Source organism: Carassius auratus, linkage group LG30F (genome assembly GCF_003368295.1).
Source record: "Carassius auratus strain Wakin linkage group LG30F, ASM336829v1, whole genome shotgun sequence".
NCBI lineage: Eukaryota > Metazoa > Chordata > Actinopteri > Cypriniformes > Cyprinidae > Carassius > Carassius auratus.
Genome location: NC_039294.1, coordinates 2,820,780 through 2,846,884, shown reverse-complemented (window position 1 = coordinate 2,846,884; position 26,105 = coordinate 2,820,780). Strand labels below are relative to the sequence as shown.

Here is a 26,105-nt window from a genome sequence, read left to right as displayed (position 1 = left end):
TACATTTTCACTCAAATGAATTAATTTACACACTTTCATCCAAACTTACAAACTGGTAAAAGTGTTTTAGCAGCTTTTACAGAGTTTGAAATGTCCAGTAAATACTATTGTGGAAGAAACAGATGCAAGGCAGTAGAAATGGTTTTGCGCCACAGGACTAAAAATACAAGTGATCCATAGTCCCAGGGGATCGGCTGGAGTTTGTGAAGGAGCAGGAAACTTCCAGACGCAAATCCAGATCCCATGAGCCTCTTCTAGAGCTTCAGGAACGCCATCTAGTGCTGAAGACCCTCAAAAAACAGTGATCAGAGGAGCATGCTGCTAAAAACTATACAACACTGTACAACAGGCCATGTTCTGAGCACTAGAAACCTGCTATTAAACTAGACATTATTATAGCTTTTATTAATGTGTTGACGTAGCTTTTCCTTTCATATTTTCAGTTTAAGTTGATTTTTGATTAAGTTGATTTTTATTCCAGTTTTCGTTTTATTTTTTGATTAATAATCTATTATAGTTTTGAATAATGTTTTGAATTGGCTTATATTTTTATATTTTCCATTTTCATTTCCTGTTTACTTTAGTAATTTTGTTTTATTTGTTGTTTTTTATTGTTTTTTTTTCTTTTATAAATACTAAGATTCATTTAGCTTTATTTCAATTCTATTAATTTAATTTTTTCACTATTATAGTTTTCATTAATGTTTTGAATTGACTTTTATTTGTTTATTATTGTTTCATTTCAAGTTTGTTTTGGTCATTTTGTTAAGAGCTTTTATCAGTTTTATTCTTTTTAATATTACTATTTTTATACAATATGAAAGTTTTCATTCATGTTAAGAATGAAAAGTTTTTTTTTTTGCATTTTCAGTTTTCATTTTAAGATGATTTCTTCGTAATTTTATGACATTTTGTACATTTTATATTATTTTCATGTACTTTTTCTCAAATATTGCTTATTATGATTCATTATGATCCATTTCCCGCAGGAGGGAGCGTAAGGGGCCGGTGCATAGTGGATCGGGTGACAGTCGTAGGCGAGACCCCTGACGACCCGATCTCTGGACACAGAATCTGGCTTTAGGGACGTGGAATGTCACCTCATTGGCGTGGAAGGAGCCTGAGCTTGTGCGGGAGGTCGAGAGGTACCGACTAAAGATAGTCGGGCTCACCCCCACGCACAGCTTGGGCTCTGGAGCCACACTTCTTGAGAGAGGCTGGACTCTCTACCACTCAGGAGTTGCCCATGGTAGGTCTGGAGTGGGTTTGCTTATAGCCCCCCAGCTCAGCCGCCATGTGTTGGAGTTCACCCCGGTGAACGAGAGGGTCGCTTCCCTCCGCCTTCGAGTCAGGGATAGGTCTCTCACTGTCGTTTGTGCCTACAGGCCGAACGGCAGTGCGGACTACCCGGCCCTCTTGGAGTCTCTGGGAGGGGTGCTGGAAAGTGCTCCGACTGGAGACTCCCTCGATCAACTGGGGGACTTCAACGCTCACGTGGGCAGTGACAGTGACACCTGGAGGGGCATGATTGGGAGGTATGGCCCCCCTGACCTGAACCCGAGCGTTGTTCTGTTATTGGATTTTGTGCTAACCACGGTTTGTCCATAACGAACACCATGTTCAAGCATAAGGGTGTCCCTCAGTGCACGTGGCACCAGGACACCCTAGGTCGGAGGTCGATGATTGACTTTGTGGTCGTGTCATCAGACCTTCGGCCATATGTCTTGGACACTCGGGTGAAGAGAGGGGTGGAGCTGTCAACTGATCACCACCTGGTGGTGAGTTGGATCCGATGGCGGGGGAGGAAACTGGACAGACTCGGCAGACCCAAACGTACTGTGAAGGTCTGTTGGGAATGTTTGGCTGAGCCCCCTGTCAGAGAGATCTTCAACTCCCACCTCCAGCAGAGCTTCGACCAGATCCCGAGGGAGTCCGAGTGGACCATGTTCTCCACCTCCATTGTTGCTGCGGCTGCTCGGAGCTATGGCCATAAGGTCTCCGGTGCCTGTCGAGGCGGCAATCCCCAAACCCGGTGGTGGACACCGGAAGTAAGGGATGCTGTCAAGCTGAAGAAGGAGTCCTATCGGGCCTGGATGGCTTGTGGGACTCCGGAGGCAGCTGACAAGTACCGGCAGGCCAAGCAGACTGCAGCCCGGGTAGTCATGGAGGCAAAAAATCAAGCCTGGGAGGAGTTCGGTGAGGCCATGGAGAAAGACTATCGGTTGGCCTCGAAGAGATTCTGGCAAACTGTTCAACGCCTCAGGAGGGGGAAGCAATGCCCAACCAAAACTGTTTACAGTGGAGCTGGGCACCTGTCGACCTCAACTGGGGATATCGTCGGGCGGTGGAAGGAATACTTCGAGGATCTCCTCAATCCCACTGACTTGTGTTCCGTTGAGGAAGCAGTGGCTGGGGACTCGTAGGAGCACTCGTCCATCACCTGGGCTGAAGTCATCGAGGTAGTTAAAAAGCTCCTCGGTGGCAAGGCACCAGGGGTGGATGAGATCCGCCCCGAGTACCTCAAGTCTCTGGATGTAGTGGGGCTGTCTTGGCTGACACGCCTCTGCAACATCGCATGGCGGTTGGGGACAGTACCTCTGGACTGGCAGACCGGGGTGGTGGTCCCTCTTTTCAAGAAGGGGGACCGGAGAGTGTGTTCCAACTATAGGGGGATCACACTTCTCAGCCTCCCCGGGAAAGTCTAGGGTACTGAAGAGGAGAATTCAGCCGATAGTGGAACCTTGGATTCCGGAGGAACAGTGTAGTTTTCGTCCTGGTCGTGGAACACTGGACCAGCTCTATACCCTTTCCTGGGGGCTGGAGGGTTCATGGGAGTTTGCCCAACCAGTCCACATGTGTTTTGTGGACTTGGAGAAGGCATTCGACCATGTTCCTTGCAACATCCTGTGGAGGGTGCTCTGGGAGTATGGGGTCGGCGGCCCCCTACTTAGGGCTGTACGGTCCCGGTACGACCGGAGCAAGAGCTTGGTTCGCATTGCCGGCAGTAAGTCAGACCTGTTCCCAGTGCATGTTGGACTCCGGCAGGACTGCCATTTGTCACCGGTTCTGTTCATAATTTTTATGGACAGAATTTTTAGGCACAGCCAAGTGACGGAGAGTGTCCGGTTTGGGGACCATACGATTTCGTCGCTGCTTTTTGCGGATGATGTTGTCGTGATGGCCTCCTCAGACCAGGACCTTCAGCGTGCACTGGGACGGTTTGCAGCCGAGTGTGAATCGGCTGGGATAAGAATCAGCACCTCCAAGTCCGAGGCCATGGTTCTCAGTAGGAAAAGGGTGGATTGCCCACTTCAGGTTGGTGGAGAGTTCCTGCCTCAAGTGGAGGAGTTCAGGTATCTTGGGGTCTTGTTCACGAGTGAGGGAAGGATGGAACGTGAGATTGACAGACGGATCGGTGCAGCTTCTGCAGTAATGCGGTTGCTGTACCGGTCTGTCGTGGTGAAGAAGGAGCTGAGCTGTAAGGCATAGCTCTCGATTTACCGGTCAATTTACGTTCCTACTCTTACCTATGGTCATGAGCTGTGGGTCATGACTGAAAGGACAAGATCTAGGATACAGGTGGCCGAAATGAGCTTTCTCCATAGGGTGGCTGGGCGCTCCCTTAGAGATAGGGTGAGAAGCTCGGTCACTCGGGAGGAGCTCAGAGTAGAGCCGTTGCTCCTCCACATCGAGAGGAGCCTGCTGAGGTGGCTCGGGCATCTATTTCGGATGCCTCCTGGACGCCTTCCCAGGGAGGTGTTCCTGGCACGTCTGACCAGGAGGAGGCCCCTGGGAAGACCGAGGACACGCTGGAGGGACTATGTCTCCCGGCTGGCCTGGGAGAATGCCTCGGGGTCCCCCCGGAAGAGCTGAAAGAAGTGGCTAGGAAGAGAGAAGTCTGGGCGTCTCTGCTTAGACTGTTGCCCCCGCGACCCGGCCCCGGATAAGCGGAAGATGATGGATGGATGGATGGATGATTCATTTATTTTGATTTTTATTTCAATTTTAAGTTTAGTTTTTATTTCCAGTTAGTAATTTTAGAGCTTCAGCAACATTTAAAATTTCAAGTTTCTGATCTAACATTTATATATTATTTTAGCTCTATTTCGACAAAAATATTTGAATACCTGTAGTTTATGATAATAACTCTGACAAGAAACAAAGGGAAACTCAAAATCAAGAACAGCACTTGAACATGATTTGTACAGTAGATACTTTTATTATATGTTTAGTTATGACTGGTCACTAAATCTACTGACTTTATACAGCTGGGAAGTGAGAGGCATATCAACTCACAAGAGTAACTCAACAGGTGTCTGTAAAATCATATAACACTGAAAAAGGAAGACTGAGGCCAATTCCTGCATCACGTTAAAGTTCACTGTCATCCGGCTCCTTTATTAACTCTTTCCAGAACTCACCGGAAGATTGATAAAGAAAAAGAAAGCACTGATAAAGGCCAGTTCAGTCTCCATTTGAAAGAGGGAATGAGAGAATAAATAGTACAATAAATCATAACAAATATTTGCAAAATGCAAACTCGTAAAACAAAAATCTGTCTTCTGCTCGAAAAAATCATTTCACAACATCTTGGTTCATCTTGGTTCTGCATTTAAGGTCAACATGAAGCTCATTTTATAACGTACTTCAGACTGCACCCACGTTTTAAGAAATAAAAAATGCAAGATAGAAAATGCATCAGGAATTAATTGGACGATGAAGTTGGCAGATGCTTGTTAGGGAAAATGTAGACAATGTTTTGGGAATAATGTGCTTTGATTGAATCATATAAGACCAGAAAGTAAATTTCACATTGACGTTAAAGAACGTAGAAGCTTGTCATTGCAAATGATCCAAAATCTGCTTCCAATGTACTTTACGAACAGAAAAGTCCTTATAAAAACAATTTCTCAGAGCCAAAAATTAATAAATAACAAAATAAATATACAACAAATAATAAATAAATAGCATCACATTAATAAGTCACTGAATAAATAGAATAAATATGCTAAAAAAGACGTGTGCGTGTATATTTTTGCCGTCTGGTTTTAGGAAAGTGCAACTACACTAGAGACACGAGATTAAAAACCACAGAGATCAGAACTGTACATGGTGTCTATATACTGTAACACAGAGCTCTATTCATATGCACTAAACACAGCCAAAATAGAAGTGGAATACTGTATATAATAAGAAATATCACATCTCCAAAATGGAATGGCATTACAGGTGCATCAGATATGGATTTTCCAAAGAGATCGGAGAGTAAAGAAGTGACTCCCAGAAACGCAGTCTCTCTTCTGCATCATGCCCAGCTTTTCCACACACAAAGCCTTTATATGAGCCGCTATAGAACGTGGAATATACAGTGCATAGTTTACAGCCAAAACTTGCAGCGAAAATATTCAGACTGAAACATCCTGACATACAATCATTATAATACAACTTCTTGGAAAAAAAAAGTGTTTTTTTAAATACTAAGACTGGGTGAATCTCACAAAAACTGACATTCAAAAAAAAAAAAAAAATTTTGTGCATAAAAATATATATGTGCATATTATATGCACATCATATTATACACATATATATTTAAACCACCCAATAAAAAAAAACAACAACAAATGCATAATATAAAATTATATTTAAAATTATAAAAATTATAATTATTAATTATAATTAATAATTATAAAAATTATATTTTATATGTATTTTAAAAATATTTTTAAACATAATTAACACAATCAAGATTGTTAAACAATTAATAATTAAACCCATTTAAACCACCAATGTTTCAGTAGCCTAAATGAAACATTGTAGACATACAGTATATATTTCTTTATGATGTGGACATTTCTTTATGAGATTCACCCAAATTATAAGCTACTGTAAAACCGAATCATTTGTTCTTGCTTTCGTTCATCAGGTTGAGTCTGAAGTCTCTTGATTTGGAGCTTGTTTTAGTCTCCGTCACATCAGTCTCTCGTTGTTAACCCAGTTTTTTGGTTGTTTTTGCAGCGTGGAAGAATTTCAGGAAAAAGTGCTCATCTCATCTTTGTTCTTCAGGCATTTTAGTCTTTAAATAGAGACACTGGATCTATTTGTAACACTGAATGCTGACAGCATCATAAGTGTGTGTGTGTGTGTGTCAGTGTTTGACGTTTATTCAGCAACTCTTGGCTGATTTAAATCTGTACAGACTGCTCGTGTTTTATTGTGTAATGTCAAATATAGTTTGCAGTTATTTACCAGTTCACTTGCTTAAATGCTTTTGTTCAAACTGAACACTCAAATCCACTCTTCAAGACCGTTTGCATGTCATTATGTTTATCAGACAGTCTAGTTTATGCATTATATCTGGTATATCTATATAATTTCCCATAGAGAGAAAACATCATAAGCATAATTAATATTATTTTAAGAATCACTGTGGAAAGAAAGGATGGGGGGAAATCAGATTTTATGCACTTTTTATGCTGTTTAAAGTGGATTTAGAGTGGATTTGAGTCAGATACACCAAAAATAAATAAATAATGGTTTTTGCTTTCTGACTGAATGAAGCCTGTTAAAGGTGAAGGGTATAATCACCAGATTACAAAGATAAGCAAGTTTGCTTTAAAATATATTATTAAATATATTAAATATAGTCAAATCTAAATCAGAAATGTGAATTAATAAAATAAATAAACAGCAAAAAAATGATTTCCTTTATCAGTGTTTTTGTCTTATTTTGCAATATGAATATTCTTATATTAAATGGATCAAATTGTAGTGAATCTAAGTTTATTTAAAAAGCAAAATGACGTAAGATATAAGTCTTGTTTTCTTAAAAATGTGAGGCCAGAAAAATAATCATGCTTTTGCACCTTAAATTAGATTTTTTTCGTCTCAAGTTATAGTATTTTGCGCTAAGAATGTTTGCACTGGATATACACTTGTACTGTAAAACAAGACAAAAATGCTATGTAAGATAATCATTTTTGCAATGCATTACACACTTCACCTTTAACACATCATTATATCATTTCTGCTCAGTTTTTGCATGCTAACGTGTCTGTAACCAGTGGGAAACCCTGATACCCGCTGCTCTCCATCTGCATGTTTTACAGTGTTTTCTCCAGCACATGTTGTTTGGTCTCTCACTGGCTCTCAGAATCCGGGGCTGTCGTAGCTGCTTTGTCTGTAGTAACTGTGCGCGGGGCTGCGACTGCGACTGCGACTGGAGCTGCTGTGACTGCTGTAGCTGTAGATGCTGCGGCTGCGACTGCGACTGGAGCTGCTGAAGCTGCTGGCCGAGCTGGAAGAGGACGGGCTCGGCCGGTAGTACGGGATGGGACGCTTTCGTGCGCTGCCGAAAAGATGGCAGAGGGAGATCAGATTATACAGACACATAATAGCAGAAAATAAAAAATTCATAAGCACTTTAATACCACTTTGACCACTCCACAGCATCAAATGTGTGCTGTGCCATCATGTTGTTTGACAATTAACATAGCTATTATTTCATAACAAACTTGTCGTTTTGAGGTAGAAACTGTGGAGACTTTGTTTTAAACTATGTTTTACATTGTAGCTAGTTTCTTGATGGTCAGAGGAGGTCTAATAGCTCTAACTAGCCTGACTAAGATGATTAAGCAATCAGTTTAATATACAATCAGTGAAATATATATGTCTAAAATATTATTTGGAAAATATTTAGTTTCTAAGAAAAAAATTCTACTCATTACTGTACTGCTGTTACATTTATTATTGACTTATTCACTTATTGTAATAAAAAAGTATATATTTTAATCCGAATTACATTTTGTACAATGTTTTTTAGTTAAAACGACTATTTATTTAATTCATTCTTTTATTTACTCATTTTAATCAAATTTGTATTTTTTAAACACATATTTATTATTTATATACATTTTGTACACTGTACAATTATTTATTTAATCATTTACATCCTTGAATTTCCAATAAAAAAATGTAATCAAATTTTCAATGTAAATAAATACATTTATCAAATACATATCTTTATTTTTACATTTAGCATACATAATTTTTTATTAAAATGTACTTGTTTTATTTATTTTAATGATTTTTGTTTATTTTAAAATTTTATTTTAATTCTATATTTAGTTTTACGTTATTATTTTTAGTTATTTACAATTCAGTTTATTTGTATGTTTTATTTTAATCCGATTTTTACCTTTTTTATTTGATTTATTTATTTATTTTATTATTATTGTAAATTTTTACTTTATTCTTCCTAAGATGTTTCCCAGGCCCTAGTATGAAAGCCCCTGGTCTGGAGCAGTTTATGACCTCATCAGACCAGCTAGAAACCATAGAGAACCAGTGACCATCAACAGCAGGTTTCTAGCCTAAACATGTTCCCTTGAAACACTGTTGTGGTCAAAGCGGTGGAAGTGCTGCTGTGCTGCAGAGATGATTAGTTTCTGTAAGAGAAAATGTTTGGAGAAGGTTGAGCTTTGGTTAGTGAGTGTTAAGACAGAGCTTCATCATCATCATCATCATCATCATGTAAACAGACTGTAAATACTTCTTCAAAGAGAAACATCAGTTCTTACAGCAGGTTAGACACACACTCTCACTCTGTAGCTGTTAGCTGGATCTGTGTTCATGTGCTCAAGTGTTTGTGTGAGGTTAGCAGATAAACTCAGTGTTTTTACACTTCTTAGACTGCTCTCTAGGTTATTAACACACTTAAGAACACTTTTACCACATTATGCTTTAATAATCTTCCGTCAAATAATCTTTGTAGAAGTACACTTGCTAAAACACGTGTAAAGTACTTGATTATTATTTTAACTGTAGTGTGTTATTTGACATAACATTTAAAGTTAAAATATTTTTTATATGTACTTAATTGCATGTTACTGAAGTATATTTCAGTTCACCAAAAATGATTGTTTTTGTAAAATATTTAGTTACATAACATTGTTTGATACTCATTACTGTAATGTTGTGTTATATTTATCGTTTATTTACTTATTTTAATCATATTATATTTATTTTAATCTGATTTGTATTCCTTTTTGTAATATCTTCTATAATAATATCTCATATATTTGTATACTATAATGTAGAAATATATTTAAATATTAAATAACATATTTATTATAATATATGTCATATTTATGATATTGAAGGTATTATATAATATATATTTTTATTCATCTCAATCTTAAAATTTGGTCTTACACTTTAACCATATTTATTTTCATTGGATTTTTATTTATTTTTTATCTTATTTTCATAATAAGATACATATTTCTTTTTAATATATTATCACTTTTATAATTAAGTGTTAACAATTAAGTAAAACCAAAAAATTACATTCAGTTCATACTTAAGAATTTTCTTTTGAAATATATTATTTTCATAATAATAATTTTTTGAAGTATGCTGAAGCGTTCTTCTTTTTCCCAACAGCCAGAATGCATTTCTACAAGCTCAGGAAGCTGATTATGATTTATATATATATATATATATATATATATATATATATAATAACACTGAAACATTGATACATTCTGGCTCTCGTTGTCTATCTCTGTGAACTGCGGGGGGTCGTTAGTGTTAATCTGTGAAGAGAACTCGTTTAGTGGTAAGAATGAAAAAAGCAGAGAGAAGGGAGTGAGACAGAAGCTAATCAGACACAGATAAAGTTGTACTCTTGAGACGCTGAGAGCTGCTTCAGGAGGAAACCAGGGGCTCCTGATGCATGGCAACAGTTGCCATGGTAGCATCGTTCTGGTGTGAGGTCATCGAGGAAACCTTCATACAGGACAGAGTAAATTCAAATCCTGACCAATCAGAGCAGAGGGAAATCATTTGAAGCTGACTACAGAAAATCATTTTATAACATTCAGTCCATACTGAAAACCTGAAAAGTGAGGACTAAACAACAACAACATTTCAGTCCAATTCTTATGCTGATTGGGTTTTGCGTTAGGAAAATCAAAATCAGACTTTTGCACTATAAGTAAGTGGCAGTTGTTTTTTGCTGAAATGCTAAAATGAGTTGCTGCAGAAATCCTGCAGTACACAGACTGGCCTGTAGGTGTCAGTGTTTCTTTCATTTGTCTGGTCAATGGCAGTGCTGTTACTGTTAACTAAAAAAAACATTTATCTAGGTTTTTCAGTAATTGAAATAAAGTTGATATAAATGAAAAAACTTAAAATAAAATAAAAAACTTAAAACTAAAAATTAGAAATGTCACACTAAAATAAACTAATGTGGCAACTAAAAAGTACAAATATTACTAAAACTGAAATAAAAATAAATATTTTTTAAGAAACCAATAAAAATTAAAAAAGCACATAATGAAATAACTAAAACTTAAACTAAAATATTAAAATATATGTACAGTCGAAATATAAATAAACACTAATGCAACACTGATCTGATGCAACATTTATTTGCTATGGATTAGCACACACACACTAAAGAGAAAATGTTTATATTTCTTAACCCCTGTTGGGTTGAAACAGATTATACAGGTTATACCTATAAAAATGCTTTCATTATAATAAATTGCATAATATTATTAATCATAACAAAAACTGATGTTTAACTGATAAATGCTAACTATAGTAAAAAATAAAATATATATATATAGCACTGATTCAGATTCAGAGACTAAAGGAGTGTGACTAATTACTGGAAGAAATTCACACAGACTGGCGACTAGCGACTATCCTGCTGTGATGCCCAAAAAATAAAAATAAAAACCAACCTTACAGGGAAACATAAATCCATTATATGATCTGAACTTTTGATCTGGTGCAGTAATATGTCCTATTTGCTTGAAATATGCTTGAAAAAAGAAAGGTTTGCCTCTAGATCTCTGAGATCTGGCAGCAGAAGCACGCCTGAAAACAGCCTGTAAATGAAGAAATGACCGTGCATTCCCAAACAAAACCCTTACTGCACTTGAAACACTCAGTGTGAGAGGTCTTTACCTAGTGATCCTGCGAGCTTCCATGAAGCTGGGCGAGTCTCTCCGTCTCTTGCGGATGGGAGAATAGCTGCGTGAGCGGCGGCGAGATCGTTCTTCGTCCGAGTGATGAGGACTGTTTCTCTCTCTGCAGACAGACAGGCAGACACAAAGCATGCTGGGATTGAGAGGATTTGAGGATGGCTGGAGATTTATTTGACAGAGACTTCAGGAAGATCTGACTTTCACTTGTTTTAGGGACTTTTCAAGGATTGTTTTGTTCTTGTTTTAAGCAGAAAATTTATTGAGGTTTATGAGAGTGTCACTTGGCTCATTGCCACATTATTTTTTTTCTTATTTCGTACAAAAACCTTTAATTTTCAACATTTTTGTTTTCTAAAAAATGTATCAAAATTAAGTAAGTCTTTGGCAGATATTTTTTCTTATTTTAGACAAAAATACTTATTAAAATTTTTATTTTCCAAAAAAAAAAAGAAACAACATCAAAATTAAGCATTTTATTTTATGTGTAAAATAAGAAAAATAAATATGCCATTGGGGTCAGAAAAAAAAATTAATTCAAAGGAAAAACAATATTGACGAGAAAATTACTTCTCATGTTTAATCTTTTTTCTTTCTTTCCAAAAACAAGACTTAATATCTCATGTCAATTCACTTATGAAGTATGTATCCTGATTTGAGAATGTTACGATAATTGTAATGGGAAAAAAAAACTTTGCTAAATCACACTTTTTCCATGAATACTACTGAGTTTCTGTTCTAAAAAACAGACTCTACATGCGCGACTCCACCGAGCAAGGACACCGACAGGGCACTTGAGTATTGCTTTTCTCCCCTTTCTTTACTTTTTGTACATTGCAAGAAGGCCTGTCCCTCTGACCTCTACTACTATGCTCTCTATTCCAGTTGGTCTCTGGAACTGCCAGTGTGCAGGTAACAAAGCAGACTTCTTTTCTTCTATTGCTACTCATTCCGGTCTCAATCTCATGGCACTGACAGAGACTTGGATCAAACCTGAAGACACTGCCACCCCTGCAGCCCTCTCCACTAATTTAACTTGTTCCCACACTCCTCGTACCACTGGGAGGGGTGGAGGTACTGGTCTCCTTATATCCAAAGAATGGAAATTTGAACTTCAGCCATCACCTACAGGTAATGGTTCATTTGAATCACGTGCAATTACTGTAACCCACCCTATTAAAATCCACTTTGTGGTCATTTATTGTCCCCCAGGTCAACTGGGAAACTTCTTGGAGGAGTTGGATGTGCTGCTATCAAACTTTCCTGAAGATGGGACTCCTCTGGTACTGCTTGGTGACTTCAGCATCCACCTAGAAAAACCCCCCGCTGCTGACTTCAACACTCTGCTCGCCTCATTTGATCTCAAGCTAGTGTCCACTACAGCGACTCACAAATCAGGCAACCAACTGGACCTCATCTACCTCATCTTCAGTTGCTCCGCTGCACACCACTGACCATTTCCTCATTACTGCTAACCTAGCACTTATTCCTGATGTGGCACACACTCCAACGCAGGTCACCTTTCAACAGGAACCTACGCTCACTCTCTCCATCTCGCCTATCTTCTGTGGTTTCATCCTCGCTTCCTGCACTCTCTCCGTTTTTCAGCTCTGGACACGACCAGTGCTACGGACACTCTTTGCTCCACTTTAACATCTTGCTTGGACTACTGTCATCCAGACCAGCACGCACTGCCCCATCTGCCCCCTGGCTGTCCGAGGTTCTCCGTGAACATTGCTCTAATCTCAGGGCTGCAGAGAGGAAATGGCAGAAATCAAGAAACTCTACCGACCTCAGTGTGTATCCTTCTCTCCTCTTCCTTCTCTGCAAATGTCTTCACTGCTAAAATGCAAAACATCCTACCACCACAACAAAATTAATAGCTGTTGTGACGCTCGGACACTCTTCAAAACTTTCTCTTCTCTTCTTAATCCGCCGCCACCACCTCCTCCATCGACTCTTACAGCGAACGACTTTGCAGTTTTCTTCACAAATAAGACAAGGTTCATCAGTAAACAATTCTCCACACCGCAGACTGAGGACAACTTCACAAAGACCGATGCACACTCTTTCTCCTCCTCCTCTCCACTCTCAGAGATGGACGTCTCCAAACTTCTCCTGTCCAATCATCCTACTACTTGTCCACTTGATCCGATCCCCACTCACCTCCTTCAGGCGATCTCTTCTTCAGTCATACCTTCGCTTACTCACATTATCAACTCCTCTCTTCACTCTGGAACATTTCCCTCAGCATTCAAGCAGGCTCGGGTAAGCCCACTGCTTAAGAAACCATCTCTACATCCAGCGCTTCTTGAAAACTACAGACCAGTTTCCCTTCTTCCATTCATTGCAAAGACACTTGAGCGGGCTGTGTTCAACCAGCTTTCTATGTTCCTTGTACAGAACAACCTCTGGGACAGCAACCAATCTGGCTTCAAAAGTGGCCACTCAACTGAGACTGCTCTGCTCTCGGTTACTGAAAATCCTCATTACTCATCTTACTGGACCTGTCTGCTGCTTTTGACACTGTTAATCACCAGATTCTCCTGTCCACCCTCAGAAAGATGGGCATCTCTGGAATCGCACTCCTGTGGGTTAAGTCCTACCTCTCTGACAGATCCTTCAGTGTGTCTTGGAGGGGTGATGTTTCTAAGTCACAACACCTTGCTACTGGGGTTCCTCAAGGCTCAGTGCTTGGACCACTTCTCTTCTCCATCTACATGACGTCATTAGACTCTGTCATTCAGAAGCATGGCTTTTCCTATCACTCCTACGCTGATGACACTCAACTCTACTTCTCATTCCAACCAGATGACCCGACGGTAGCTGCTCGCATTTCAGCCTGTCTGAGTGACATTTCTAGCTGGATGAATGACCATCACCTTCAGCTTAACCTTATGAAGACAGAACTCCTGGTGATTCCAGCTAACCCATTGATTCATCACAACTTCTCTATAGAGCTGGGTTCGTCAACCATTACTCCTTCCAGGGAAGCCAGAAACCTAGGAGTTGTGATGGATCATCAGTTAAGCTTCACAGATCATATTTCTACGTCGACCCTGTCCTGAAGATTTGCCTTATACAACATTAGGAAGTTCAGACCCTTCCTGTCAGAGCAAGGCACCCAACTTCTTGTCCAAGCTCTTGTTCTCTCCAGACTGGACTATTGTAATGCTCTCCTGACTCTTCCTGCATGTACTGTCAAGCCTCTGCAGTTGATCCAGCATGCAGCGGCGAGGGTTGTCTCCAATGAGCCAAAAAAATGAGCTCACGTTACTCCTCTCCTCATCAGGTTACACTGGCTACCAGTAGCCGCTAGCGTCAATTTCAAGGTACTGATGCTTGCCTACAAGACGACCACTGGCACAGCACCTACATACCTAAACTCACTGATTAAATCTTATGTGCCCTCCAGAAGTTTGCACTCTGCAAGTAAACAACGCCTTGTGGTGCCATCCCAAAGTTCACAATCACTGTCACGGTCCTTCTCCTGAACTGTGCCCAGCTGGTGGAATGACCTCCCAATCTCAATTCGTACAGTCTCAACTCATTTTCAAGAAACATCTAAATACTCTTCTTTTTCGCCAGCAATTAATCAACTAATACTAGCACTTTTCCTTCTTTTCTTGTCTTTCATAAAAAAAATAAAAAAAACCTGGCTATGCGATCTGTACTAGACTAACTGAGACTTGTCATGGCACTTGTATACTGTTGTTGTTCTCTTGTTGGTCTGATTGCTTCTGTTGTTCTCATTTGTAAGTCACTTTGGATAAAAGTGTCTGCTAAATGATTAAATGTAAATGTAAAAACACTGAATCTTTGTGAGTGTACCTGGAGTTGTTCTGTCGGACGTGTGGTGACTTGTTCTTGCTGGATCCGTGTTCTCTAGAGTGAGCTGGAGATGATGACCTCCCGCTGCTCCAGGAGCTGCTCCTCTGCCGGGCCGTCCCATGACTCTTGCTCTTCTTCTTCTTGGACGTGTGTTTGTGGCGAGCCGGTGACACAGAGGAGCTCCGGTGACGTTTCTGAGTGCGCCCACGATGGTGCCGCTTAGACGAATGAGATCCTTTCGTTCTGTGTAAGAATACAATGATAGACTTGAGAAATGCTTGCTTTTCATCAATATAGAGACTTAAAAGAGATCTCAGTTTGGTTTATTTACTGATCTTCTGTAGATGTTTCTCTAAACATACTCAAATTCTCAAAAAGCTTCTCAAAAGCTGCATGTGACCCTAGATGTGGACAATCACCACATTTTTCATTATGATCTGGTCAAATTTGGAATAATCTTTTTTAAAAATGTTTTATGTTTCTCTTCTGCTCACCAAGGCTTAATGTATATGATCAAAAATACAGTAAAACAGTAATATTGTTAAGTATTATTATTATAATTATTATATTATAATATATTGTTCAAATGTAATTTATTCCTGTGAAGTCTTTAATAAAACGGAAAAAAATATATACCTATATAACCAGTAATGTACAAAGCCACACACATGACATGCAGGAAAAAAATTGTGAAAACATTTATAAATTGTGCGCACGATTTACTAATTCTTTCCCTCAATGTTTTAAAACATGCACATGATTACTATTTCGTTCACTCGATTTATAAATAGTGCGCACTATTTAGCAAATCGAGGGAACGCAATAGTTAATCGAGGGAAGGCAATAGTAATCATGTGCACGTATTAGTACATTGAGGGAAAGAATTAGTAAATCGTGCGCACAATTTATAAATGTTTTCTTGCATGTCATGTGCTGGGCTCCGTAGTAATGCACACATCTTCATAAACAATAAATTATGAAGTTAATGTTCTTACTTCTTCTGATTCTTGGTCTTAGTGTGCGGCTCAGTGTCGCTGCTGTGCGCCGGCGAGTGTGACGTCTTCTCTCGAACCCTTGGCCTCCCGCTGCGTCTTCCCGACGACTCTGAGAGAGGTTTGCCCATCGCCGGCCTGTCGTCTGCGCAGCTGTCCTCTCCAGCCTGCACCGCTGGTCCTCCGGGGCTCTTGGGACGGTCAGGGTGGTGTTTAGCACCTCTTAGATGAGGCGACGCATGCGCCTGCGCACTCGAGGGAGACGGAGCCAGAGATCGAAGCTCCTGTATATGAATTATAACCAACAAACCAAAGGAAAAAATAAAAAAATAAAACAAACAAAAAAAAAAACAGAAAGAGAACAGTGAAATTAGAGTCTTTTTCTTCCTGGGTGGAAGAGCGTTATCGTGTACTTGGCAAAAAAATATCTAAAAGAAAGTGCTAGGATTGTTCTCTGGCTAATAGACAGTCCTCTATTGTGCAGCGCATGCAATATTCGGCATGCAAAACCATAATGATTTGAAAAGAATAGTCCCGAAAGAAAATCTAAACAAAAAAGGGAAATAGGGAAAATATGCGAAACTCTGAAAGAAAAACGTTTAGAGAGAATATAAAGAGCAACAGAGACTGGAGAATATACAGTAGAAGAGAAAGAGGACTTTATCAATTTCAGATAGAGCTACAAACAGAAAAAGGTGAGAAATAAAACTAGAAAATAAAAAAGACAACTTGACAGAACATCACAGAAATGGAAGGAACAAAATAGTCACAAGAATAGATTCAATCGAATTAGCAAACAATTGGTCCTCTACTCAATAGAACTTGCTTGTAGATTTGTTTTGTCCTGCAGACAATTGCTGAGATGTGAACAGCGACCCATTTCCTGTTTTAATAGCTTTTTTAAAAGGTTATTCTGTTTTTCAACTCCCTTTTGGTTAACATCCACTTACCAATAAAGTGGTATTCCCTCCTTTAGTAGGTAAGGTATGAAGAGAAGGGAAAAGTGGGGCAACATAAGTGCATCATTAGATTCACAAAATGCAAGAGAAAAAGACACAACACCCTTCCCTGGATAGTGAGTATGAAACAATGCATGGAAATCAAACCAAAGAGAGAAAAAGACACACAAAAGAAATCAAATTCAAATGGATCTCACAGTGTGTGGGCTGGAACACGAACAGTTTGAGTGCATTTTAACAGCGGTTCACCCTTCGGTGCGGTTTTAAAGCTTCAAGACTGACTGTAATGTGCTACGAATGGATGCTCTCAATTCAACCATTTCTGAGTATAAATCTTTAACTGAATGTGTATTATGAGTTATCCATCAGTTGAATTAAAGACCCCATGAAATGGTTCAACAAGCACTTGTTTGTTTTCTGTTCAGACATTTCTTGTTGAGTCAGAAAGCTGCAGTAGCGCATACAATACTGGGGATACTTTAATACCCCAAACCTATCAAGGACGTGTTTGTGTCATAATGTACCCCATAACCAAAGGAAAAGGAAAACAAATCATATTTTGCAGAAAGTCAATGAAGCCTGTTTAAGTGAATATCTTACTTTCTTTAATGCTAAAATGTTATTTACATATTTTTTAATTGAGAAAATAAGCGTACTGTACCTCAAACTTCCTTTACTGTAATGCTGTAATGTAAATGAGCTTTCTGGTGGGAAAGGAGCCAGAAGTAGTGCATGGGAATGATCACAAGTCCCAAACTCAGCACCACGAGAGGGTTGCTTCAATGCGACTTTGTGATGTGTGTGTTGGGGGGGGGGGCTTTCTTACTGTGTTCTGTGTTTATGCATCGAACTACAGTTCAGAGTATCCAGCCTTCTTGGAGGTCTTGGGCCTTGAAGGTCTTAAGGGGAAGTCATGGCCTAGTGGTTAGAGAGTGGTTAGAGAGTTTGACTCCTAACCCTAAGGTTGTGGGTTCAAGTCTTGGGCCGGCAATACCACAACTTAGGTGCCCTTGAGCACGGCACTGAACCCCTCAACTGCTCCCCGGGTGCTGCAGCATAAATGGCTGTCCACTGCTCCGGGTGTGTGTTCACGTTGTGTGTGTGTTCAATGCTGTATTTGTGCACTTTCGATGGGTTAAATGCAGAGCATGAATTCTGAGTATGGGTCACCATAGTTGTCTGTATGTCACGTCACTTCACTTTAACCCTGGAAGGGGTACTGCATGGGAACTCCATAGTTCTGCTGGGCAACTTTAATGATCATGTTGGGGTTGATGAAGAAACCAGGAGGAAGAGATTGGGAAGAACAGCCTGCCTGATCTAAACCTGTGTGGTGTTTTGTTATTCGACCTCTGTTCTCAGAATGGAACAAACACCATGTTCAAACATAAGATGGTTCAAAAGTGTACTTGGTAATAGACCACCTGGAGCTAAAGCTTTTGATCGACTATGTTAGTTGTATCATGTTCTGGACACTCTGGTGAAGAGAGTGGCAGGGCTGTCAACTGATCACCACCTGGTGGTGAGTTGGATAAAATAGCAGGGGATGCTGCCGGACAGACGTGGTAAAACCCAAACAAATAGTGAGGGTTAACAGGAAACATCTGACAGAGGATCCTGGAATTTCTGGAATTTTTTCTACTCCCTATGTCCGGAGAAGATTTCCCTTGGACTCTGAGTAGGCCCTATTCAAAGCCTCCAATGCGGAAATGGCTGCTGCGAGCTGTGGCTGGAATGTTGTTGATGTCTGTTGTGGCGGCAAACCCAAGAACATGCTGGTGGACATCAGCGGTGAGGGAGGTCATCAGGCAGAAGAAGGAGGCCTTTCGGGTCTGGTTGACTTATGAGTCTCCCGATTCTGCTGACAGGTAGAAGGACTGAAGCCACAGTGATCAGGAATAGAAAGACTCAGGATGTGGGAGGAGAAGTGGCAAGGTGCCACGAGTGGACAAGCTTCATGGGCATGGGAGTTTGTTTATCCATTCTACATGTGTTTTGTATATTTAAACAGAATCTTAGGGTGGAGCAGGGGGATCTGGATGGTGTCCAGATAGGGGATCTAAGGCTGATGATGGACAGAACAATTCTTTGAGCAATGTTGTCAGGTATCTTTGGGCAATGTTGCTGTCAACAGGCAGACAGGTCAGACACAGTTCCCACAACTGATCTAAAGTATCCAGATAGAAATTTGTTATCCATTCTCAATGGGAAAGTGACCAAGCAACATGGTTCATAAAAAGCTGTTCAGTAAAATTGCTCAAAATGTTGCCCTGTGTATAATCAGCATTAGGGTGGCATCACTGCTTTTCGCAAATTATGTCATTCTGATGGCTTCATCAGGTTGACTTTCAGCGCTTACTTTGGAGGAATGAAACTGTAGGAATGAGGGTCTGTACCTCCAAATCTTAGGCTATGGTTCTCAGCCAGAAAATGGTGGATTGCCCACTCAAGTTTGGGAGTGAGCTGCTTCCCTAAGTTCAAGGATGAGTTTAAAGTACCTTGGTGTCTTGTTCATGAGTTGGAGCATGACAGGAGAAGCAGTGATGCAGTGATTGTACCGGCCCATCGTGATGAAGAGAGAGCTAAGCCTCAAGGCGAAGCTTTCGATTTACCAGGCAATCTATGTTCCAACCCTCACCTCTGGTCATGAGCTTTGGGTAATGACCAAAACAATGAGATTAAGGGATGAAATGAATGAAGGGGGTCTGGGCTAACTCTGAGGGGACAGGGTGTAAAGCTTGGACATCCGAGAGAAACTTGGTATAGAACTACTGCTCATCCACGTTGAAAAGAGCCAGTTGACATGGTTTGGGCATCTGGTAAGGATGCTTTCTGGACACCTTCTGGTGGAGGTGTTCCTGCATGTCCATCTGGGAAGAGACCCCAGGGTAAACACAGGGATTATATCTTTCAGCAGGCCTGGAAACACCTCTGGATTCACCAGGATGAGCTAGAGGAGCTGGCCAGGGAAAAGGACATATGGGTGTCTTTACTCAGCCTGCTGCCACTGCGCCCCCGGTCCCGAAAAATGATGGATTGATGGATGGATGTAATATAAAAATTTCAAAACGTTTTTAAAATACATAACATATATAAAATATATAATTTATATTTACATACATAAATACATATTTATTTATTTTTCCTTTTGATTTTGAGGTCACATTCAATTTAATGTTACCTGATGGTTGTGTAATTTACTCGCAATATCCGAGTGAAAGTTGTTTCTACACCAGAATGTTTTCAGTGTATGGATCAGCTCAAATTCACACACGTAAACCAAAAAATACAAAACTTTAATTTGGATTTCATGGGGTCCTTAAAAAAGACTTCACAGCTGAGACTGATGATCATCTTTAGAAGCAGAACTGAAAATTTAGGCTAAAAGATTTCACTCACCAAAGCAATGTCTATGTGTTAAACTATTCAACCAGCTGTTTCTTTGTTATTATCATCGGAAGGCAAGGATTTCTGATCGACCTCAAACACTAACTTAACCAAAACAAAAAATAATAATATCTTCTATATAAATAAATAAATAAAAAACAAAAAAATTAACACAGCTGCACGTAAACCCCAGATACTTCAGAAACAGCCCTTGTGTATCCAAAAAAATTAAAAAGAGGGAAGTGACCAAATCATATGACATGTACCATTTCACCAAAGACAAAAGGAATGCGGCACAGACAGGAAATGCATTCTACTGAAAAATAATAAGAAAAATTAAATAAAACGCAGACAAGAGATGGACCTGAGGGGAGGGCAGTGTACTGAATACTGAAGCATGAAAGCAAAGGTAGATTTCAGATTGAAACAAAAAGAGAATGAAAATAGAGCAAACAGTTCTAAAAGGAAAACAATGAAAACAACCCGCCAACCTTTGGTTTTCCTCAGTTAAACAAAGAGAAAGACAGAGAGAGACACTGATGTCAAGCTAGGGTGCTTGTCACATTCTCCACGTGCGTAGGCAGAGCGTTACCTACCTTCCGCTTCAATCAGTGACACGTATGCAATATCAACAAAACAAAGGAAGAAAAAGGAAAAACAAAAAGGAGAAAGGAAAATTCTCCGCAGCGAAATGGGAAAAAGACAATGAATTCTTTTAGTATCCAGGCTAAGATAATTGATCCACAGACTAAAGGAGACAATTCCAACAAAACGAAACAAAACGAAACCAAAAAATAGTGGACATACAAAAGGAGAAATCAAAAACGACAAAGAACCCAAAACAAAATAAATCAGAAATAAGAAACCCCCAAAGCAATCTACATTAATTGCTGTCTTTTTCGCTTGGACACATGTGCAGCCACATCCTATCGTACGTTAAGGAGCGTTAGGGTGCGACAAATTCTCAACAAATCCAATTTGCTAGAAGGAATGTAAATATCAATGGCCATGCATGCGCAATGTGGTTTAATGGGAAAAGAGATAGCATGTCGGGACAATGGACAGCACAGATGAACGGGTGAAGGGAGAGGGGTGTTGGGTGGAGGGTGGTCACTTCTAGGATGGACGACTAACATCTCAAAGGGACCCCAGTCACGTTCGTTAAGCCGTATCGTTATCAATCGGTCTGTGCAATGAGAATTTAGTGCTTGTTTGTTGGCACTTGCTAAAACTAAAAGTAGATTTTTGCTCTCAGCAATTGTCAAAAGTCCTTCACAAAGGATGCAAAGATGCCACATTCGCTTAGGAAGAGAATCCAAATGGCTTGGGTCCCTTTTAGTGTAACAACTTTACTAAATGACCCTAGTTAGTGTAGTTTGCTGTCGGCTAATGTTTACAGAGCATCCGTTTGTCCCTGTCACACATCTAGACGTAGATTACACCACTCAAATGCTGACAGGAAGGAAACAAACCCCTAGTTACACAATAAGAAAGTATATTTATACATATTGAGTGCTAGTGTGGAGTAAGCATTAGAAACCATGTCGATGAAAACCATCTGATATCACCAGTGGCACTGAACCAGCTCTTGTCAGTGGAGACTTTTCAGCCTTTACCCAAGAGAGAATTCATGAATCTGTAGCCTGTTGTGACCACAGATATAGACGCTATACATTAACTGGCCCAAAACAGCTTTTTTGCGCATGATTTTGGACAAAGATTTTGTGGAATGATGCAGAATTACAAGCATTACCAAATTGGCAACCATTCTAATTACCACAATACATCAACATACAGTGGGGTTCGAAAGTTTGGGAACCCCTTGCAGAATCTGTGAAAATGTGAATAATTTTCAAGAAATAAGAGAGATCATACTAAATGCATGTTATTTTTTATCTATTACTGTCCTGAGTAAGATGTTTACATTTAGTCCATAAGACAAAAGAAAATGCAGAAATTAATAAAATAACCCCATTTAAAAGTTTGGGAACCCTTGGTTCTTAGTACTGTGTTCTGTTACCTGGATGATCAACGACTGTCTTTCTGTTTTCTGATGGTTGTGCATGAGTCCCTTGTTTGAAAAAATTATATTTCAACAAAATAAGAAAAATTGGGCCATTTTCATCGACTCTTAATGGATCTTGTTTCCTTCTGGAGCATCAGTGAATTTTTGACCCTTTGTTAATAGTTGAGTTTGAGTGCCTCAATTGTTCTCAGTGTGAAAAGATGTATCTCAAAATCATAAAGTCACTGCTGGAAAGGGTTCAAATATGCAAAGATGCTGGAAAACTGAAGAATCTGCAGGACCTTAAAGATTTTTCTGAAGAACAATACTCAGTTTTTCCCAATTTTTGAATGGGGTTATTTTATTAATTTTTAATTTATAAAAAAAAAATGTTGTCTTATGGACTAAATGTAAACATCTTTTATGTACAATATCTTACTCAGGACAGTACTAAAAAAAATAACATGCATTTAATATGATCTCTCTTATTATTTTTTTTGAGAATGATTCACATTTTCACAGATTTTGCAAACTTTCGAGCCCCACTGTATCCACCGTACTGGAAAGGTCAATATGAATTGCACCACCATATAATTCTGCTTATTGAAGATGGTATAAAATTAAAAATGTATCAACATGAGTATTGATAAAATACTCTGTACAGCTATTATACAGCTCTGTTTTGAATTAAAGCATAAATAAATAAAATGAACAAACATAGAAAATGTAATGCAAAATCATAATGTCCAAACTGGCATTTCTATATTTACCCAAAAATATCAGTTTTTTAGTGCCAGAAAAGTTGTTGTTGTATTTTGTAAACAAACAAATAAATAACAATATTTTATTGGTCAACAATTTGGTCAACAAAGTTTATAATTAAAGCTATGAGGCTCTGAACAATGAACAAAAATATGATGTTTTATGGATGTAATAATAATAATAATTATTATTATTAATAAAATAAAAATTAATTTGTATAATTATTATAACAATATAATAATGATTAAAACATAATAATTGAATAATATATTTTTTAAATAGCTAATATTTATAATTATATAAATAATAATAATGTATTTTTATTGAAATTATACAATCCTAACCTTAAACACGTTCCATAAACTGAAGAATACAATAATCTATTTATAAAGGACTACATAATGTTTCAATCCATTGACCTTTCCAAGATGGCGGTGCTAAGCATCCAGATATTTCCTATCTGTGATTGTAACATTCAGACTCATTCATCCTCTCAGCAGAACCAGGAATGACAGCTGATTGGCTAAAAAAGGATTAGCTATGAGAACCATCTCTTGATTAATAGTTCTTCACCTTACATTACAGAAACTGATCAATAATAAGGGACGATCTGATTGCAGGTCACAGATCGTTGGCTCTTAAAACACCTGATACACATCTGGAAAAGAGTGCTATGGTAAAACTGAGCAGAAAATAAGAGTTTCAACTGTATTGACAAGAAAAACTAGTAGACATACCCATTTAATCTACTCGGTCCAGTTCCAAATCATATGAGTGCTTTTTACACAAACAAGACAGAAAAGTTTGGGCATTTATTTGTGGGAAGAGATCATGTGAATTCATAGAGGTCAAGAAATCAACTAAACAGAGGAATGAATTCAGCAAATGAAAAGAGAGAGAAAGAGAGCATGAGAACTTTTGAAAAACTGCATGCAAACCGTCCCAGATACAGAAAGTATGACCAAATATCTGATATATCTCCAAACACAGGTTTATCTGAATAACTGACATCCTGTGACCATGTTAGACACTGTGTGACTGTATGAATGCATAATTTACATTACATTACATTGTTGTCCTTTTCAGCACAAATACAATTAATGTGGTTTTATTACCAGTGTTGGGGATAGTAATGCAAGTTACGTAATCAGATTACTTTTTTCAAGTAACTAGTAAAGTAACGCATTACTTTTTAATGTACAAGAAAATATTCAAAAAGGATAATACAGAGGTTGTGTGCGCTGTGTGAACATGATGTAGTTCTAGACTAAATGTGCATGTGCATTAATTCATCCCACTCGCAAAAAAAAAAAAACTTTTATTATTCAACAAAGTAAATTAAAAGTGAAATGCAAACTCAAAATATGACGCAAACCTGCAATAATTAAATATTTTAAACAACACAAATGAATCTAATCCCATTTTAGTAACGTAACGCATTACTTTCCTTAGAAAGTAACTAAGTAACATAATTATTTACTTTTTTTAGGGAGTAACGCAATATTGTAATGCATTACTTTTAAAATTAACTTTCCCCAACACTGGTTATTACTATATAAAAGATGATTGCCGCTATTTATTCCTCACTGTCTTTGAATACACAGCGCTGACATTTTGTGGTATACAATAAAATGTACAAGATAAGAAAAACCTACAAAACAAAAAATGTTTGTAGATGATTTATTTATGAGGTGTAGACTGATATTTAAAATAGCAGTAACACTTACAATAAGTTCTCATTTGTTAACATTAGTTGTTGCAACTTATTTTTAATCATCTATTAATCTTTGTTAATGTTGGTTAATAGAAATACAATTAGTTATTGGTTGTTCATGTTAGTTCACAGTATTAAAACTCTCTAGCAACAGTTTTCATCTTTTTTTTATTGTTTCACCCAAGAATGATATAGATGATCTTTTTTCTTAATAGTAACAGATTTGGAGAAATGTAGCATTGCATTAGTGTCTCATCAGTGGATGCTCTGCAGTGGATGGGTGCCGTCAGAAGGAGAGTTCAAGCAGCTGATAAAAACACCACAATAATGCACAGCACTCCAGTCCATCAGTGAACATCTGGAGAAGACAAAAGCTGTGTTTTTGTTAGAAACAAATCTATCGTTACAGTGTTTTAACTTTTTGTGGTAAAGAGACAACAGGAGATGGATTATGGACTTGTATTTTAGTCAGTTTTTTAAAACGATGGATTTGTTTCTTACAAACATCAGCTGTTTGGACTCTCATTCTGATGGCACCCATTTACTTTATTCATTGTTAGTCCGCGTAAACTTGTTTAGTTTACTAATGTTAACAAATGAAGCAAAAGTGTTACCAAAATGTCTATAATTAATCTGGTTGAGGCATTGAATGTCTCTTTCGTAAGATGTTATCCAACACCAGCTGAATAACATTGAATTATTAGCAATAGATGCTTTATGTAAATTTCACTTCCATAAAATCTCACATGCAAAACGATTGGTTGCATTTTAGTTTCCTCTGTAAGAATTTTTTTTTTTTAAACGGATCCTCAATATTTCCATTCATTCTCTTTCTAGAACGTAAAAAGTCAACATGGCTTGTGCATGAAATAAAGCATGATATTATTACAGAAAATAATGGAAATATGTCTTGACAAAACAAAAACCCTTCCCAACAAACACATAAATGGCTTGAGAACCGAAAAACTTATGGAATGGAGCCAAAGAGGGAAAAGAGATACAGAGATATAGCTCACACAGATATGACTGAATCAGTTGGTGTGTGTGTGTGTGTGTGTGTGTGTGTGTGTGATTATTAGTGTAAACGGCAGAGAACACATGAAGGTAAAGTAGAGGAGACTACATACATCATTTCCTTTATTCCCCTCCATGTGATTGGCTCCTGAATCTTTGCCATTGCGTACACGGACGCTGTGGTTGCCATTCTGCCACGTGATTGGTTGGTCAGCGCTGGGGGACGGCGGTGGGCTGTGGCTGGAGTGACTTCCTTCCTGTTTGTGCCTGTCGTTTCTGCACTTTGTACTTGATCTGGTTTGAGAGGTCAGATTGGAAAGGATTGAGTATAATGACAGCACAGATCACTGCTGAAAATCATTTTCTTATTCAGTATTTTTGTCTTACTATTTTTCATTTAAATATCTACACATTCGTAAATGAAGACACGTTTTTTTTGAGAAGCAAAAT

At 38.6% G+C, this 26,105-nt stretch overlaps 1 protein-coding gene across 1 annotated transcript in view; it reads right to left on the bottom strand.

Moving 5' to 3' along the window:
• Positions 1-6,662: 6,662 nt before the first annotated feature.
• The window catches only part of srrm3 (serine/arginine repetitive matrix 3), a 73,167-nt gene continuing 53,724 nt past the window's right edge, over positions 6,663-26,105 (bottom strand). Inside the window, exons 10-14 of the mRNA XM_026240615.1 lie at positions 25,769-25,949; positions 15,818-16,098; positions 14,823-15,065; positions 10,975-11,097; positions 6,663-7,345 (exon numbers count right to left, since the gene is read on the bottom strand). Of these exons, the coding sequence (XP_026096400.1) occupies positions 7,147-7,345; positions 10,975-11,097; positions 14,823-15,065; positions 15,818-16,098; positions 25,769-25,949 (1,027 nt within the window). The 3' untranslated portion in view covers positions 6,663-7,146. The remainder of the gene's footprint in view (positions 7,346-10,974; positions 11,098-14,822; positions 15,066-15,817; positions 16,099-25,768; positions 25,950-26,105) is intronic.